Source organism: Psammomys obesus, unplaced genomic scaffold (assembly GCF_907164565.1).
Source record: "Psammomys obesus unplaced genomic scaffold, mPsaObe1.curated_primary_1811, whole genome shotgun sequence".
Classification (NCBI taxonomy): domain Eukaryota; kingdom Metazoa; phylum Chordata; class Mammalia; order Rodentia; family Muridae; genus Psammomys; species Psammomys obesus.
This window is the reverse complement of record NW_026585895.1, coordinates 579,236-598,704: the sequence shown is the minus strand read 5'-3', so window position 1 is coordinate 598,704 and position 19,469 is coordinate 579,236. Positions and strand designations below refer to the sequence as shown.

At 37.6% G+C, this 19,469-nt stretch overlaps 2 protein-coding genes across 2 annotated transcripts; both read left to right on the top strand.

The window, feature by feature from the left end:
- Positions 1-9,032: 9,032 nt before the first annotated feature.
- On the top strand, positions 9,033-9,986 carry LOC129671664 (olfactory receptor 1020). The gene has a single exon (XM_055600769.1). It carries the CDS (start codon positions 9,033-9,035, stop codon positions 9,984-9,986), a length of 954 nt encoding a protein of 317 aa, XP_055456744.1.
- Positions 9,987-15,366: 5,380 nt separating this feature from the next.
- Positions 15,367-16,314, top strand: LOC129671568 (olfactory receptor 5M10-like). The gene has a single exon (XM_055600619.1). It carries the CDS (start codon positions 15,367-15,369, stop codon positions 16,312-16,314), a length of 948 nt encoding a protein of 315 aa, XP_055456594.1.
- The last annotated feature ends 3,155 nt before the right edge of the window (positions 16,315-19,469 follow it).

Sequence of the window (19,469 nt, the reverse complement as noted above, 5' to 3'; positions counted from 1 at the left end):
TTCTCTAAGCAGTGTGTGGTGTGTGTGTGAGAGAGTTTAGTTAATTAATTAATGGGCTTAGTACTTTCACCATCACTGGAAGAACTAAAAAATAACTTAAGCAATTATGTGCTCATGATATTACAGACTTTTTATAACAAAAGAAGGCTTTGTTTGGATGATTCTCAAAGCTTTATCCACTCATTCAATTCAGTGGCCATTACAGTGGCTCCGGCAATTTTGGTCAAGGTTTTCTGTCATTTCCAGGGCACACATACATGGGAGATGTTGAGCTTCACGAGAGATCAAGTTCTGCCTCTTCAAAGGCCTTGGGAAGCTGAGGTCATTTACACACAGTGCCAGATTTTTATCTTGTATTTCTTATTGTCCACTCTGTTCTCTAGCAACAAAGGTCAGGTGTGATGGTCTTCCCTTTTTCTGAAACAAAACACAGAAATACCTATTTGTGATGTTTCATTTTCCTCGTTGATTAGATAGCTGTCTATACACCGGTATAATTATGGGCAGGTTAAGGCAATTTAGAAATGGGTAAAATGCCTACATAAACCTGAAGAGAGAAGGAGACTCTCTGCTCTTTCAGTGATTTACTGCTTAAGAAAAAGGCGGAAGCAGAGGGAGAGCTGTATTTAAGGGGTTGTGAACATTCTTTGTTGATCAGACTAAATCAGTCCTAAGGTTAGAAACAGTTACAAGTTGTGGCCTTAGCTTTGAATTGTTTTTAAGAGATAAATCACAACAAAAGAGAGTGTTCAGGATACACATTATTCTAAGAGTTTATTGTTTTCAGACTTACATCTGTCAGCTCATTTTTATTCTAATGTGCATCCACTGGGCACATTGTTACCTCCATTAGGTCAATCAAAAATTAGAAGGCAAAGATCTGCGCATAAGAAATGATTTGCAGAGCACCTTTCTGTCAAAAGTTAAGCCTGAGAACTCAGTAAGAGAAGAAACAATACAATGAGTCAGTGTTTTCCACGGATGTGATGCCTGAGTAAAAATATAATGATGGTTGGAGAAGTTGTCTACTATATTTTCTATGTGTTTTTCATTGTTACAGCATAAAATGTATTTGTCTGTATATACTATCCTAATTGAATGCTCATCTCAGTTGAACTGGATCATCTGTTAAGAGCACTTGCTAATACTGCAGAGGCTTTTAGTTTGGCTTCTAGCTCTGATAACAGGCAGCTCACAACTCTAGCTGCCCTCTTTTGACCTCTGAACCCGCACTCACACTGGCATGTGTGTGCGAATGCTCGTCCACATACACAAATACATGTGCACATGAACACACAATTTTATAATTGAAAACATAGTTAAAATCTGCCATAAGATTAAAAAATCATATCAGTAGAAAATTCTGTCATTCCTGATTACACAAAACCGTATTTGGTTTAAATAAATTTAATATTTAATAGAAAATACTCACATATTCATATTAGGGAAATATAAATCAATCAACAGTGAAATATTGATAAATACATATGAAAATAATTGAACTTTGGATAAGATGCAAGTGTTGTCAAGAAAGTAGTAAAATTAAAATTTTTATTATTCTTAGAAATATAAAGTGTACAAGTACATAGTCTCTTACAAAATAAACCTGTGCACAGTGATTCTATGAATCCTCCATCAAAAATGTAAACAGACTAAAGACCATGCATAGGGACAAGCCTAATAGGCTGCAGTGTGGGCACACTGGTCAATTAAAAAGAAAAAGCAAAATTATATATATGGCTGAATACAAAGGTAAATAATACTCAGAAAACAAAGACACCATGAAAAAAAGTTGACACCTTGAATTATTCCATTTACAAAAATGTAGAAAATGAGAGATTAATTAATAGTGATGAAGAGCAGATGTGTGATCCCCAAGACACTATCTGCCTGTGGTGAATTGTTTGTGATGATTTCATGCTTGTGTTCAGATAATGAAATATACCAAACTGAGTGTGCTGAAGGTATGTTTTATATCAATTATACTTCAATGTAGCTGTCTACAAAATCAAGTAGAAAATCAAAACAAATTAGATGATGCCTCAGCTCATTACTGCTTATGAATACATGTATTATTTCACAGGTCAGTCTTCTTAGGGAAAAGCAACCTTCACTGAGGAGATTTGCAAAGTCAAGTTGTAAGTAAGTTGAACAATCGTCCAGCTATAGGTTGGCTGATATTTTAGATAGTATTTATTTCTTACCCTTGCTGCTTCATGTAGAAATTTAAAAGTAATCCATTAGTAACAGCTAAAAGAAGAAGGGAAAAAAAGAACTTTAGGTTTGGCTCCATGGGTAAAGTGTTCTCCACACAAAAGTAAGGGTGAGTTTGAAAACTCAGAACTCATATAAGACCTAGCACAGTAACACATGTAGAAAATCTCAGTGTTTTCTAGGGTAGCTGAGAGGTAGACAGGTGAATCACTGGCAGCTCATGGGACAGTTAAGTGCCAAATAACAAAAAGATACCTTGTTTTGAAGAAGGTGGAAGACAGGACCAATATCTGATAATGCCCTTTCACAGTCCCACATGAGCTGTGACAAGTACGTGTCCACTCTCATATGTATTTATGAAAATGAAGAAATAGTTTAATTCTTGCTAGGATGTTTATTCTCTCCAGCAAGACAGGAATTATCTTACTGAAAGAAAACATGTAACTCTTATAATTTTGTAGATAAGGACCCAGACCCAGACATTATTTCTGAATCGCAGGAAGGACACTGAACTGCAGTATTTACAGGAGTAAGAGATAAGTTGTAATGAGTTAAGTCTCAGATGCCCACCTGGCTGTCACTCAGCTGAAGAACGTGATTAGCAAGCAGTGCATCCTCCCTTCCCTGTATTTCAAGATTTCATCTAAAGAGAGCAGAATAGGAGAAGATGCCTCACTAGCCACAAAGAACCCTGCTTGTTGTCTTGAGCTGTAGACAGAGAAGCACAGACATTACCATTTGCTGCTTCCAGTTCCCAGAACACTCATTGTTTTCATGGATTTTCACTTGTTAAATTGGAATAAAAATATCTGTCTTAACAATATGGTACAGATTTCAGTTAGAAAGTATCTAAAATGCTGGTTGCAATGATTCTTGTTTGTTGAGATTGTGTACTAAGGGTTAATTCTTAATTCAATATGCATTCATATTCATAAATCTTTAAAAGGTATTCAGTGTTTGTCTCACAGTGGTGAGACATCACCTGCTGTCTTCCCTGCTAAGGGCAGAGCAATTTAGTTCCAAGGCAATGTAGCAAAATTTAAAAATCAGTAGAAAGTAGGCTGTAATGTTCAGACTCAGAGAATTGCTAAGGCAAATGTTTTTATATTATATATAACATTATAAATAAATAATATAACTATAAATAAATAATATAAACTATATATATTTTTTCATTTTGTGTCATGTAATCAGTGTCCAACCCCTGTGAAGAAATGGTAGCATACTGGAAGAAAAAAAGAAGTTGATCACATTGCTAGCCACAAACAGAAAAGTTTAAGAAAAATCTAGAAACAGAGTTATGCTGTTGAAGTAAATGGCAGACGAATGTGTTTCAGGCTCCAGATGAACTTGAGGTTTCTGTGAAAGAACATGAATTAAGACTCTGGAGACTCCGCTGACGTCCTTGCAGTGGCTGTCTTGGTTCTGTGAACCGCTCTCTCAGCGTAGATTTCTGATCCACAAATTGGATGTGTTGGAGAGGAAGCCTTTTAATTCTGCCATTTTTCTAAATTCTAACTTTTAATAACAACCAGAAGCTAAAACCAGGCCCCTGCTTTGTTGCTGAACTGTGCAATAAGGACCTGGCATCAGGAAGAGCCTGTCCTCACAGGAGCACTGGTCAATGTCCCCTGCCTGAGCACATCTCATCTCTTCCCAGTGCTGTCCCAGCACAGAGCTGACCTGTTTCTGACTGCAGCAGGTCAAAGTTTCCCTCTTCTTAGGCGGGTCTTGCTGAGCAAATATTCTGCAACTAACGGAAAGGCTGTGACTCCCCTGGTGTTTGCTTCAGAGCTGTGCCTGTGAGCAGCAGGTATTTAATTCTCAGAGTCACACACTGATTCCCTGAAGAAATGTTATGAAATGATTTTCTATATTCACTAGATACTCAGAGACACCCTTAAGTGTTATTCCCTAAGGAATCTTACTTTCTTTTTCTTTTGAGATTAGTGATAAAAAAAATGCACAGATTTATTTTAAGGTAGGATACTGTAATGATGATCCCTTGTAGATACTGAATGTCATTTCATTTTATTTTATGTTTCATTTAATTTTATTATTTCATTTTATTTTTTTAATACAGGGTCTCACTGTGAAACTCTGACTGGAATGGAACTCCCTATGTAAACAAGGTTAGCTTTGTATTCAGAGACCTGTATAAAATGGGTGTAAGGGTGAGGAAATTTTTATTTTATTTTTAAAGGAGATTTTCATACATCAATTTATCTTTTTACCCTTTCACTTACTCTTCCAACACTTCCTGTGTCCCTAACTTTTTCACAAATGTGTGCCTCTCTGATCATTGTGTACGTGTGTGACCTTATTTATGATCTCTGTGGACTAGATGCAGCAATTCACACGCATTATATTTATCTCCAAAGTCACCAGAAATGATATAACTAAGAAAGACATAGGAAATATCCAACATCACACAGTCACTGAAACACAGAACAGAGGTGTCATGCCCCCAAACAACCCCTGGGGTTCGATTATCTAGTGCTTCCTCCATCCCACCCCTAACTATTACCCAGGGCCCTAATTTCTCGTGTGTACATAACCTTCTTGTTGAAAGTGCCACTAGAGATAGGTAGAACCTGTTGTTTTGTGGATTCAAAATTTCCAAGCAGAAACACCTCAGCTTTCAGAGGAGACAGAGGAAGAATGTTAAATGGTGCTTAGAATTTTGATACTCAAAAATCATTCTCCAATAGGTTTGAGTTACCAAGAGAGAAGCAAAGAAAAACAGAGGAGACTTGATATTTTCTTAATTTCAGAGAGAAAAAGCATAGATTACATGGATGTCACATGAGAGAAACAGTCCCCAGAGACCACGGAATGAGAAGCATGTTCTACTTAAAATGAGTGTGACTACTATCCAGAGTGCCCTGAAATCTCTGGCAGCTGCAGACCTCACACAGCTGGACCACAGTGACACATGTCTTTGAAGGGAACTTCATTGCAATATAATGAATGTTGAAATGTTTATCTTTAAGTAAACATGAAAAAAAAGTCTCAATTTGTCTTTAGGTGTGTGTGTGTGTGCGCGCGAGCGTGCAATCAGTTAATCAAGAGTTTCCATAACTCCATCAAGAACATCAGGAATCGTGTTCTTTCTCAGTGAAGCTGTGTCTGCTTGTGAATTTAGACAGAACAAAAACAGCAGGATCAAAAGAGGCTGAGCAGTTACATAAGGTAAGGGGAATGCTTTAAATATTATGCTTGTTTAGGGAACTGACATGAAACAAAAGCCATTCTGGTATTAACTTCCTGAGCTACTCACTGAGTCAGAATTTCAAAAGCATAAAGGATGAAGAAAGTGTGTTGACTTAACTCTACCCCATTTTTTTATTGCTCAGAGTTTTACAGCTGTGGGAATAAAATAAACAGCAATAAATAACATAACTGTGGTCTTTTAAAAACTCAGCTTTATTTTGTTTTGTTTTGTTTTGCCATTTCCATTCTCTTTCTTTCCTGCAAGCCCTCCCATATACACTTCCTTACCATTTTATGTGCTAGAAGAATATTAGGAAACCTTACAGTTATTTTCAGATACATACAGACATGCAAAGGCCTGTTCAGTATTGTCTGGCTGTGGGTTTGAAGGCAAAATCCCAGCATGGTGTGAAGCATATTGCAGATAAACAGGGCATATCTTTGTTAGAATAGTGGGGGATATGAAGCTCTTGAAAATATTAAAGGAGAAACCATTATCTCTGAGATAGCAATCTGACAGAAATTTCATCAACATGAAGATGGTTATTGCAGGGACACAGGGAAACTAATGTGTTGAATACCAGAAGTGGAAGCTGTTCATACTATGAGCTGCAACTCATATAGTGTTTGGGTAATAAGAGGTTATTCATCATTGGAAATTCTAACAAAGTATTTTCAGCAACCGTAATTACACGATCTTGTCAAATGACATGTTACCCTTTGATGTAGCTAATTATTTTCTGGAGAGTTAAGGAAGCTGTGAGGATTAGCTGTGGCTATTGTTGGTTCAAGTGTTCACATCAGTTACTGACATTTCTGAATGATCACAAATAGTAATAGAATGAGACTTTGAGTATGAAAAGTAGATTACATTAGGCTAAGTTTGTTATTCACAGTATTTTTATGATTTTGAAATCACATTTCTTCTCTGAGCAAAGGCGATAACACTGTTTAAACAGATGTAACTTAAGTAAAACAATATGTCAGAGATAGCTCCTGTTCTTCTTACTAGGGAACCCACTTGGAAACTGAGCTGCTTATGGGCTACATCTGAGCAGTGGGTCTAGGTCCTCTCCATGCATGGTCCTTGGTTGGAGCATAGGTCGCTGAAGGTCCCACTGGGCCCAGATTTGTTGGTTTTGTTGGTGTCCTAGCGAAGCTCCCCATTCTTCCATAAATTCCATAAGACTGCCCAAAGTTTGGCTATGAGTCTCAGCATCTGTTTTGATACCCTGCTTTCAGAGGCCCGTTGTGTTAGGTTCTTGCCCTATTCCCTGTCTTCCCCTACTTTTGATGTCTATCCTGTTGGTCTTTCTGAATGAAGATTAAATATCTCCCCTAGAGTCCTTTCATGTTGTTTAGCTTCTTTAGGACTATAGATTTTAGTATCTTTATCCTATTATATAACTAATATCTTTCTGCTTCTTGGTTACCTCACTCAGGATGATCTTTTCTAGTTCCATCCATTTGTCTGCAAATTTCATGATTTTCTTGTTTTAATTGCTGAGTAGTATCCCATTGGTAAATGTACCACAATTTCTGTATCCATTTTTTGGCTGAAAGGTATCTAGGTTGTTTTCAGATTCTGGCTCTTATGAATAAAGCTGCTATGAACATGGTTGAGCAAATGTCCTTGTATGGTTGAACATCTTTCAGATATATGCCTAGGCGTGGTATAGCTGGATCTTGAGGTAACACTATTGTTATTTTTTTCAAGAAAGCACCACATTTTTGTGTTTTAATATTTATTATCATTATTATATTTGTTTTTGGCTAATGACTAAAGTGCAAAATTGTATAATCTAATGAGCTAATGAATTAGCATTTGATACATACATATTGTATAATATATAAATGAGATCAACACATCTATATTCTGAGTTTATTGTTAATTAAATGGAAAACATGAAAAATGTTTTACTTCAGGTCATTGTGATATTCAGTTCACAATAGCTATACATCATCAACGACCTATGGTAGGGTCTGTTATGATTATGTGATTCTCAGTTACATGTTTATATTACTCTGGAAGTTCTTCCATTTATGATCAGGACTTTCCTGTTCACTTTACAATTTGATTCTCCAATAAATAAAATTCTAAATATTATGAACATAGTCGAGCAAATTTCCTTATTGAATGGTGGGGCACATTTTGGGTATATGCCCAGGAGTCGTATAGCTGGATCTTGAGGTGGTGCTATTCCCAAATTTCTGTGAAAGTGCCAGATTGATTTCCAAAGTGATTGTATATATTCACTAATAACAGATATTAGCTGTAAAATGTAGGACAGACATCTACAGACCTAAAGAAGCTATGTACTAAGAAGGATTTTAGGGAGTATGCTTAAATCTCACTCAGAATGGCAAACAGGATAGACACCAGAAGTGGTGGTGAGAAGAGACATGATGGGAGTCTATTATACAGGGTCCTCTGAAAGGAATCACAACAGGGATCAAAGCAGATGCTGAGGCTCACATCCAAACTTTGGGCCTAGTGCCAGGACCTGGCTTATGGAGGAAGAGAGGAGTGAGATTAGAGGGGCATGGAGGGGACAGGAGCCCCACAAGGAGACTCACAAAGCTCAAAGATCTGAGCCCGGGGGGTCCTGCAGAGACTGATGCACCAATGGGGGACCATGCATGGGGAGGACCTAGATCCCTGCTCAGATGTGGCTGACTGGCAGCTCAGTCTCCATGTGGATCTCTGAATGAGGGGAGCAGGGGCTGCCTCTATCATGAACTCAGTTGACTGCTCTCTGATCACTTGCCCCTGATGATGCAGCCTTGCCAGGCCATGGAGGAAGATGATCCACGCTGCCCTGATGAGACTTAACAAGCTATGGGCTGATGGCAATAGTGGAGAACTCTTCCTTTTATTGGACTAGGGAAAGGGGATGGGGGAGGAGGGAAGGAGTGTGTGACTGGGGGGCGGTTGATGGAGGGGGCTTAAATGAATAAATTGTGAAAAAAAATTAAAAAATTCTAAATGCTGAGTAGATTTTTTTTTTTTTTTGTAGCTGCTTAGTCTCTAAAATTGGTGTGATACTGTAACTCTATTGGGTGTATCAGAATATCCTAAATTTCTTTCCTTGGATTTCTAACAGTTCCCTACTTCACAAACTAAATATTCAATTCAAAGAAAACTGCTATCTGCTGATTATTTTTTGCCAACTCTCCTTCCTTTTATTATTTTTTTTTAAATTTTGACTCTGAAGAAATACTCTGGCTTAAAAATGTCTCATTTTCTCCACAAAAATATCAGATTAATTGTAATAACTAATAAACACAATTATCTAATAAGGGTGTATTGAATTAACAATTAAATGATATAAAATGTGTTTAAAATTAATGAATATTAAAGAACTTGTCACAAGGTCCTTAGGAATCAAAACATAATTTTCATACGTAATATACTTGACATTATATCATATGTTTAAAATTTTTACTGATGTCAGTTTTTACTAATTGTTTAGCAATTTTATGTGAGATAGATATTATATATATACATGTACATATATAATATATATAATATATTCAATGTATATTATATATAATGTCTATATGACACTAATGTAATGATCAAATTTCTCTTATATTGCAGCAAGATGGTCAGAACCACAAAAGGAGACCAAGGTAAAAATGAGACAGAAGTGACAGAATTTATCCTCTTGGGCCTGTCAGACAATCCAGAGCTGCAAGGTGTCCTCTTTGCATTGTTTCTAATTATCTACACCATGACCCTGGTGGGTAACTTGGGCATGATGGCACTTATCAAGATGGACTCCTGTCTGCACACACCTATGTACTTCTTCCTCAGCAGCCTTTCCTTTGTTGATGCCTCTTCCTCTTCTACAGTCACCCCTAAGATGCTGGTCAACCTCCTGGCTGAGGAGAAGGGCATTTCTTTCAATGGGTGTGCCACCCAGTTTTTCTTCTTTGGCTTCTTCTTGGGAACTGAATGCTTCCTGCTAGCCATGATGGCATATGACCGCTATGCAGCCATCTGGAGTCCCCTGCTGTACCCAGTTCTCATGTCTGGCAGAATTTGTTTCATGTTGGTGACTACTTCATTCCTAGCAGGCTTTGGCAATGCAGCCATCCATACAGGGATGACTTTCAGACTGTCCTTTTGTGGTTCTAATAAGATCAACCATTTCTATTGTGACACTCCACCCCTGCTCAAACTCTCTTGCGCTGACATCCATATCAATGGCATTGTGATCATGGTTTTTTCCAGTTTTATTGTTCTCATCTGTGTTCTGATTGTCCTCATTTCCTATCTGTGTATTCTTATTGCCATATTGAAGATGCCTTCTGTAGATGGAAGACACAAAGCCTTTTCCACCTGTGCCTCCCACCTTATGGCTGTCACCATCTTCTTTGGTTCAATTCTTTTCATGTACTTGCGACCTACTTCTAGCTACTCGATGGAACAGGACAAGATTGTCTCTGTGTTTTATATAGTAGTGATTCCCATGCTTAATCCTCTCATCTACAGTTTAAAAAATAAAGATGTAAGAGAGGCAGTTAAAAAAATCTTGCAGAAAAATATTTTATAAGGCTTTTCTCTCCATCCTTGTGTTATGTGGAGTATCATAGATTTTTAAATTTGCTATTTGATTTCTTAAGTTATTTATGTGTATTAAAGTTACTGTATTAACATTACAGATACTTCTTCACCTCCTACATGTTATACAGATATCTATTGGACACATATAATGAATAAATATTTATGTAAATTGGATCTCTTTGAGAATCAGCTATCTTGTCAATACAATCAATTTTAGTTATAGTTAATGTCATACATGAAAGTTAGCTATGGATTTTGAGTTTCCTAAACATCTGAAGTGTAAGAAATAAATTTTCAGTCATGATACACACATTAAAATTTATTCATTTCCAGTTTATTTATTTATTTATTTATTTTTTATTGGTCTTTTACTTTTTTTTATTTTTCTTTTTAATTACAATTTGTTAACTCTGTGTCCCAGCTGTAGCCCGCTCCCTCATTCCCTCCCTCTCCCCCACTCCCTCCCTGGTCTCCTCCCTGCCCCTTTCCAAGTCCACTGATAGGGGAGGACCTCCTCCCCTTTCATTTGACCCTGTTTTATCAGGTATCTTCAAGGCTGGCTGCAAAGTCCTCCTCTGTGGCCTAACAGGACTGCTCCTCCCCTGGGGGGGGGAGGACAAAGAGCCTGCCCTTGAGATCCTGTTAGAAATAGTCCTTTGTTCCCCTTGCTTTGGAAAACTACTTGGTTACTGAGCTATCACGGGCCACATCCCAGCAGAAGTTCTATGTTATATCCATAGATGGTCCTTGGTTGAGTGTCAGTCTCAGAAAAGGCTCTGTGCCCCGATATATTCGGTACTTGTAGAGCTCCTATCCTTTCCATTTCATACTAACTCCCCTTCTTTCATATGATTCCCTGCACTCTGCTATGGTTTGGTTATGAGTCTTAGTGTCTGCTTTGAAACACTGCTAGGTAGAGTCTTTCAGATGCCTTTTGCGGTAGACTCCTGTCATACATTCAATGCACATCCCATTTGTCTTTCTAAATGAGAATTGATCATCTTCACCCATATCCACTTACTTGATTATCTTCTTTAGGTGTGTAGATTTCATTATGTTTATCATATCATGGGGAATGGAGCCAAACAGAATTCTCGAAAGAGGAACATCAAATGGCAGAGAAACACTTAAAGAAATGCTCAACCTCATTAGCCATTAGGGAAATGCAAATCAAAACAACCCTGAGATTTCACCTTACACCCATCAGAATGGCCAAGATGAAAAACTCAAGGGACAACACATGCTGGAGAGGTTGTGGAGAAAGGGCAACCCTTCTCCACTGCTGGTGGGAATGTAAACTGGTACAACCACTCTGGAAATCAATCTGGCGCTTTCTCAGACAACTAGGAATAGCGCTTCCTCAAGATCCAGCCATACCACTCCTAGGCATATACCCAAAAGAGGCGCAAGTACACAAAGAGGACATTTGCTCAACCATGTTTGTAGCAGCTTTATTTGTAATAGCCAGAAGCTGGAAACAACCCAGATGCCCCTCAACTGAAGAATGGATGCAGAAACTGTGGTACATCTATACAATGGAGTATTACTCAGCAATGAAAAATAAGGAAATCATGAAATTTTCAGGTAAATGGTGGGACCTGGAAAGGATCATCCTGAGTGAGTTGTCCCATAAGCAAAAAGACATGCATGGTATATACTCACTCATATAAACATACAACATAGAATAAACCCACTAAAATCTGTACATCTAAACAAACTAAGCAAAAGAGAGGACCCTAACTAAAATGTTCAATCCCCATCCTGAAAGGCAAAGAGGATGGACATCAGAAGAAAAAGAAAATAGGAAACAACCTAGGAACCTGCTACAGAGGGCCTCTGAAAGCCAGAAGAAAACAGGAAACAACCTTGAAATCTGCCACAGAGGGCCTCTGAAAGCCTCTGCAGTATAGACTGTCAAAACAGATGCTGAGCCTGATGGCCAACTGATGGGCAGAGTGAATGGAATTTTATGTAAGAAGTGGGAAATAGTAAGAGCTGGAGGGGACGGGAACTCCACAAGGAGAGCAACAGAACAAGATAATTTGAACACAGGGAACTTCCTAGAGACTCATACTCCAACCAAGGACTATTCGTGGAGATAACCTAGAACCCCTGCACAGATGTAGCCCATGGCAGTTCAGTGTCCAAGTGGGTTACATAGTAATGGAAAGAGGGACTGCCTCTGACATAATCTGATTGGTCTGCTCTTTGATCACCTCCCCCTGAGGGGGGAGCAGCCTTACCAGGCCATGGTAGAGGACAATGCAGCCACTGTTGATGAGAACTGATAGACTAAGATCAGAAAGGAGAGGAGACCCTCCCCTCTCAGTGGACTTGGGGAGTGGCATGCATGCAGAAAGGGGAGGGAGGGTGGGATCGGGAGGGGAGGAGGGAGGGGCTTATGGGGGGATACAAAAATGAATAAAGTGTAATTAATAAAATTTAAAAAATGCAAAAAAGAGTTATAATACATTTTCAGATCATTGTAGATAACATCTTACAGAAGAAAATGAATTTTTGCTGATGTTTTTGTGTGTTTTATTTCCTTACTTTTGCCATAAACCACAATAAAGTTGGAATTACATTTTTTCTACTGTAATTAAAAGTCAACCAGAGCTACAGTGTCTTGGTTTTATGATATTTTTATCCTTCATACAATACATGTGACTGGTTTGAACTTTTGTAGGTCTTTGGGATACATACACAGCCACTGTGAATTCATTTCTTCAGCAGTCTTGTTATGTACAACAAATCATACTTGATGCAGATGCCCAGAGTCTCCAAATCTTTAATCCTTTCTTCTCCAATTATCCCCAAGCCTGGAGGGGAGGGAGTGTGATTTAGACATTCCCTTTAGAGTGGCATCTCACAGTCTCTTTTTCTCACATGTCGACCAGTTGAGAGTCTATAGTTAATCCCCATATACTGTAAAAAGAGGATTTACTGACAAGGACTGAATGATGCTCTAATCTATGAGTACGTTATGCTTATTTAACAGAGAAATAGTTTTAAGTTATATCTTAGGCCTATGTGTTAGTCATCTATAGGTTAATGATCCAGTTAATAGTAGTAGTCTTATGAAGTAGGAATTTAATCATATCATAATTTGTCTTGGTTCTAAAATAACATTCATGCCATTATTTATTAAAAGAAATAAATTTCTGTGCTCTGCATGCTTTTAATTTCTTTGTGCCATTTTAATTAAATTCCTTGTGGTAAACAGCATTATATTTTTTTCAGAGAAAAAATATAAGTTGAAAATGATTAGCTTTCTTTTTCTCATCATCATAATAATAAATATCTAAAGGATAATTTCATTTTTTGACTGTGGGAAAGAAAAATTACTTTTATATCAAATTTGTATAGATAAAATTATTCAGAAAAAAACAAAAATTAAATTGTGGCATTCAGCAAAATTCAAGAAATGGGAAAGACTGTATTTGTATTATACTCTTTCAGTGACCTTTCCTCAAAATTCTCAGTTATCATGCCTCATCTTTCAGTCATGCCTGATGACCTCTCCTTAGTGAGCACAGAGGGAAATGAGAGATTCTCGGGGCAGTCCCTTAGGATACTAAGTTCATAAAATGTCATCTAACTATGTCTTTGTCTTTATTTTTGCTATCAATAGATGAAACAACACACACACACACACACAGAGAGAGAGAGAGAGGGAGGGAGGGAGGGGGAGGAAGAGTTGTTTATACATGTTAGGGAGAGATTTTGGCCTCTTAGGTGAACTCACAGCCTCCAACTAAGATTATGCCCATGGGAATCAAAGAACATTTAAATTGGATCTTTTAAGCTATTTTTAGACACTTAGGAAATTATACCAAGAAAATACATTATAAATCTTCCTAGTTTGTATGACATACAGTAGGACAGTATTTGCAGGTAGGCTAAATTCTGTATTTGTTAACTAAAATATATTTGTATATAAATTGCTATCTATCACTGTGGGAAATAGTCAATTGCCCTTACTGACCCTTTTATTCATATGTCAATATATCTTAGTGACTTAAGAATCCATTATTATATGTGAACTCTGATGTATGTATGAGAAGCAAATGAATGACAGTTTTTAAAGTGAAATATGAAAGGCATTTTTTTATGGTGTCACAAATACATACAAGTCCTAGATAGTAGATGAAACTGGCATTGACACCATATTTAAGAATCTGTGCTTCCCGAATCAGCTGAGCTTATGAGTGGGTTAGAGCATAAGAACATTTTACACACGCACACACACACACACTCATAGAGTAATTCCACACTGTACTGATAGATCTTATCTTATTGTAGACACTTGAATATGGTTTTGACTGTTCAAATATTGCCTTTCAGGGATCTTCTCATATCCATCTGAAACCTTTGCTTTTTTTTGTCACAGTTTATTTTCATTTGATAATATATTGCATAACTTTATTAATTAGTATCCATTCCTTTTACACTGTAGCATACACTCTGTGAGAGTATGTAATCACTGCTATAATTCTATAGAGTAATGGCAGAAAGGAATTTGCTGTGAACAGGAGTAAATGTATTGATAAATATCCAACAAGGAACAATTCTTCTTTCCTTACTATTATTGCTTTATTGTTACTGATGGTATCAGTGGTTTTGGTTGTAGAAACATGTCTTTGCTTTGTTGATTAATTATCCACAGGTCAATCAGATGTTGTCAGTTTTTCTTCTGTAACCACCCAGGAGCTGGGAATACAAACAATTGGCACCAGGATCTGATGAGAATACTCCTTGAAATATTTCTTTAACAAACTCTTATATATTTTTTAACAGATAAATTTCAGAGGTTCTTGGTTCTCTTATTGACAAATGTGGGTTATAAGTACCATGTTGTCTTAAACATGTTGTCTTGCCATGGTCATATTTTATTTTTGCTTTATATATGCAGGATATGATAACTTCAAAGACTAGAAACAGTTCTTTATTTTCCATTCATTTTATAATAACGGCTAAGTGACATGCATTTAAAACTTTCTCCTTAAGTTCAATTGTTAAAAAATATGAAAATTTATTCAACATGGGCATTGCTAAGTACATAGGTATACATGTGTAAATATGTATGAAAGTTCTTGTCTATGGTGGAATACATGCAGTTGTGATCCAGAAGAAAGACAATAAAATTGATGCTGTTGTCTGCTTGTGTGATTAAAAAGGATACAAACGAAAACAGATCACCAAAAATAAGTGTTGACCATGATAGGTGAGAATTTACGAGAATTTGATGAGAAAAGGAATTGTGCTGCAGATCAAAATATATACATTAAAAAGCTCAGAGGTGAACACACAGTCTAGATGAGAAGGCACTGTTTATATTCTTCTCACTTCATATTGCAAATTGAAAGAGAATGTCTTCGCTAAACCACACTGCAGTGATGGGCTTCATTCTTGTCGGACTCACAGACAGCCCAGTCCTGGGCAGGATCCTCTTTGTGGTGTTTCTGGTCATCTTTGCCATCACACTGGCAGGAAACCTGTGCTTGATTGTGCTGATCCGGACCAATCCCCACCTGCAAACGCCAATGTACTTCTTCCTTGGGCACCTCTCCTTTGTAGACATTTGCTACTCTTCCAATGTGACCCCAAACATGCTGCACGGCTTCATCTCACACCAGAAGACCATCTCCTATGCTGGGTGCTTCACACAGTGTCTCCTCTTCATTGCTCTGGTGATCACGGAGTTTTACATCCTTGCTTCAATGGCCCTGGACCGCTATGTGGCCATTTGTAGCCCTCTGCATTATAGTACCAGGATGTCCAGGAAAGTTTGTGTGTCTCTAGTCACATTCCCATATGTGTTTGGGTTCCTGAATGGGCTTTCTCAGACTCTACTCACTTTCCACCTATCTTTCTGTGGCTCCCATGAAATCAACCACTTCTACTGTGCAGACCCTCCTCTCATCATGCTGGCCTGCTCTGACACTCATGTCAAAAAGATGGCCATGTTTGTGGTAGCTGGCTTTACTCTCATAAGCTCGCTCTCTATCATTCTTGTATCTTACCTGTATATTTTTGGAGCCATCTTGAGGATTCGCTCTGCTGAGGGAAGACAAAAGGCCTTTTCTACATGTGGTTCCCACATGACAACAGTCACCATATTTTATGGAACGCTTTTCTGCATGTATTTAAAGCCTCCATCAGAGAAGTCAGTAGAGGAGTCCAAAATAATTGCAGTTTTTTATACTTTTTTGAGTCCATTCCTAAACCCCCTGATCTATAGCCTAAGGAATAAGGATGTCATCAATGCTATGAAGCAGGTGATCAAGAAAATTTTTTTTCAGAAAATCTTGGTTTAGGAAGATATTTTTGTCTTATTAGTAGGTTTCTCTGATGACATAGTATCTATGGGATGATGTTATTATTTCAGACTTACTACTTGTGTATCAGCATATACCCATGTTAGTCATTGTTTGACAATTTCCTTGCGTACTTCACACCTTGTATTTATAATCTTTACCAAAACTATAATATTGGAATTAGAAAATGTTCAGAAAATTTCTTATTTCTTATTTCATATTCAAGACATCATATAAAGACATTGTCTTAATTTGCATGAAATGTACTTTCTAACTTGTCTTAAAGAGAACAAGGTAAAGCATTACCCTATGCATGATAATATGTTTGAAGGTATAGAATATTTCAAAATGGTGAATAGTTTTATACTATTTTTTAACAGTGTTGATTTTCTACTATAAAGAACAGTACAAAATGCTTTGTTGCCTGGTTTATCAATGAAAGAGCATAAAGCATAAAACCATCAATACTCAAAATAACTTAAATTCTCATTTTGTACAACTGTTTGATTTACACATTGTTAATGAGATAACGAGTGCCTGTTTATGGCACACAGGATTTTTTCACAGAAATTAGTGGCACAAAGTCTCTCAATCATAAAGTAGCACACATATTCTTTACTGTTTATTCCCCCTATGATATCCTTACTTTAGTGCCTATCGTCTCTCAGCATATCAGTTGATGGATAAGAATGTTGAGGGTGACGGTTGCATAAGGTAACACTTTGCATCTACTGCTGTGAGTAAACATTTGAAGATGGTTATGGTGTCTGGTTTTTAAAGAAACACCTAAGATCTACTTTTTTGGGGTTTCCTGTTACATGATAATGTTGCACATTATAAAGAGAATTATTTGATTGTTTCATATGGGTGAAGAGAATTGGTTATGATAAGCTTTTTAGGCTGTATTATATTAATATAAATAATTACATACTCGTTAAAACAACTAGGATGTCAGAATGAATGTGAAGAAGAAATTAGCAGCCTATGTACAACACCACGAGTGAGGCAGATGGTACATTTTTATATTATCTTTAAAAAACTTCTTGTTCAGATGTTTGTGTAAAGCCTATGAAGCAAAACTGAAATCTTATTCTATACATGGCAATCAACATTGATTCTCATAAGTATCATGTCTGTACTTATATGCATAAATAATTAATCATTTATATTATTAATCATTTGATCTTTATAACACGTATACAATTTGGAGTAAGAAATTTAAAATATATACCAAGTTTGTCTTTCTCCTTCTGGGATACTTCACTCAGAATGATCTTTTCTAGATCCCACCTTGGTATATACTCGCTTATATAGACCTACAAGACATGATAAACATAATGAAATCTACACACCTATAGAAGATAATCAAGAAAGTGGACACAGGCGAAGGTGATTAATCCTCATTTAGAAAGACAAATGGGATGTGCATTGAACTTATGACAGGAGTCTACCACAAAAGGCATCTGAAAGACTCTACCTAGCAGTGTTTCAAAGCAGACACTAAGACTCATAACCAAACCCTCGGCAGAGTGCAGGGAATCATATGAAAGAAGGGAAGTTAGTATGATATGGAAAGGATAGGAGCTCTACAAGGACCAAATATATCTGGGCACAGGGTCTTTTCTGAGACTGACACTCAACCAAGGACCATCTATGGATATAACCTAGAACTTTTGCTCGGATGTGGCCCGTGGTAGCTCAGTAACCAAGTAGTTTTCCAAAGTAAGGGGAACACGGACTATTTCTAACAGGATCTCAAGGGCAGGCTGTTTGACACCCCCCCACCCAGGGGAGGAGCAGTCTGTTAGGCCACAGAGGAGGACTTTGCAGCCAGCCCTGAAGATACCTGATAAAACAGGGTCAGATGAAAGGGGAGGAGGTCCTCCCCTATCAGGGGACTTGGAAAGGGGCAGGGAGGAGACCAGGGAGGGAGTGTGGGGTTGGGGAGGGAATGAGGGAGCGGGATACAGCTGGGACACAGAGTTAACAAAATGTAACTAAAAAGAAAAATAAAATTAAAAAAAAAAGAAAGAAATTTAAAATATTGAAAGACAGAAGGAATCCAAACAAAATTAACTTATATTTTCACTAAAAGATATGTTGTGTTTTCTTTCATCTTTTTGCAAATTGTTTAACTACCACATCCATGTACAAAATATTTTTTATGGTTCTATTGCTTTGTATTAAAAAAAAACTCTTTTCATTTGGGATAAATTCTTGGATTTAGAATTTCTAAATAAAGCTGGCTGCATTGTTTTCCTCTGTGGCCTGGCGAGGCTGCAACCCCACCCCCAAGGAGAGGTGATCAAAGAGCCAGCCACTGTAGAGGGGCACAGGGGCAGATGAGGTAGGGAATTTGGGACTGGCAGGAGACGAGGGAGAGAGGGGCCACAGCCTGGATACAAAGTGAATAAATTGTAATAAATAATAATAATAAAAAGAGAAAAATATGAATTATATATTTTTGTGTATTTAGAAAAAAATCCCCTTGTTTATTATGTGCTTGTTGAGGAGGATAGGGAATTACATGTTTGCCATGGCAGGCAGAGGTCAGAATACAGTCATAGAGAAGCTGATTATCTCCTTTCAACTTTTGCATTGGTTTCAGAAAAAAAGAAAAAAAAAAAAAAACCACCTGAACCTTCTTATTGGCTCTATTTTAAATGATTTTTAATTAAATTTTTATTTTTTATATGAATTACAGTTTATTTACTTTGTATCCCAGCTGTAGCCCCCTTCCTCATTCCCTCCCACCCTTCCTCCTTCGTCTTCTACCTGACCCTCTCTAAGTCCGAGGATAGGGGAGGTCTTCCTCCCCTTCCATCTTACCCTAGTTTATCAGGTCTCTTTAGGACTGGCTGCATTGTCCTCCTCTGTGGCCTGGTAAGGCTGCTCTTCCCTCAGGGGGTAGGGGGGTGAGGTCAAAGAGGAAGCCACTGAGTTCATGTCAGAGACAGCCCCTGTTCCCCTTACTAGGAAACCCACTTGGATACTGAGCTGCCATGGACTACATCTGAGCAGGGTTTCTAAGTTATATCCATTCATGGTCCTTGGTTAGAGAATCAGTCTCAGAAAAGACCCCTGGGCCCAGATATATTTTGTCCTTGTGGAGCTCCTATCCTCTCCAGGTCTTACTAACTCTCACTTCTTTCATA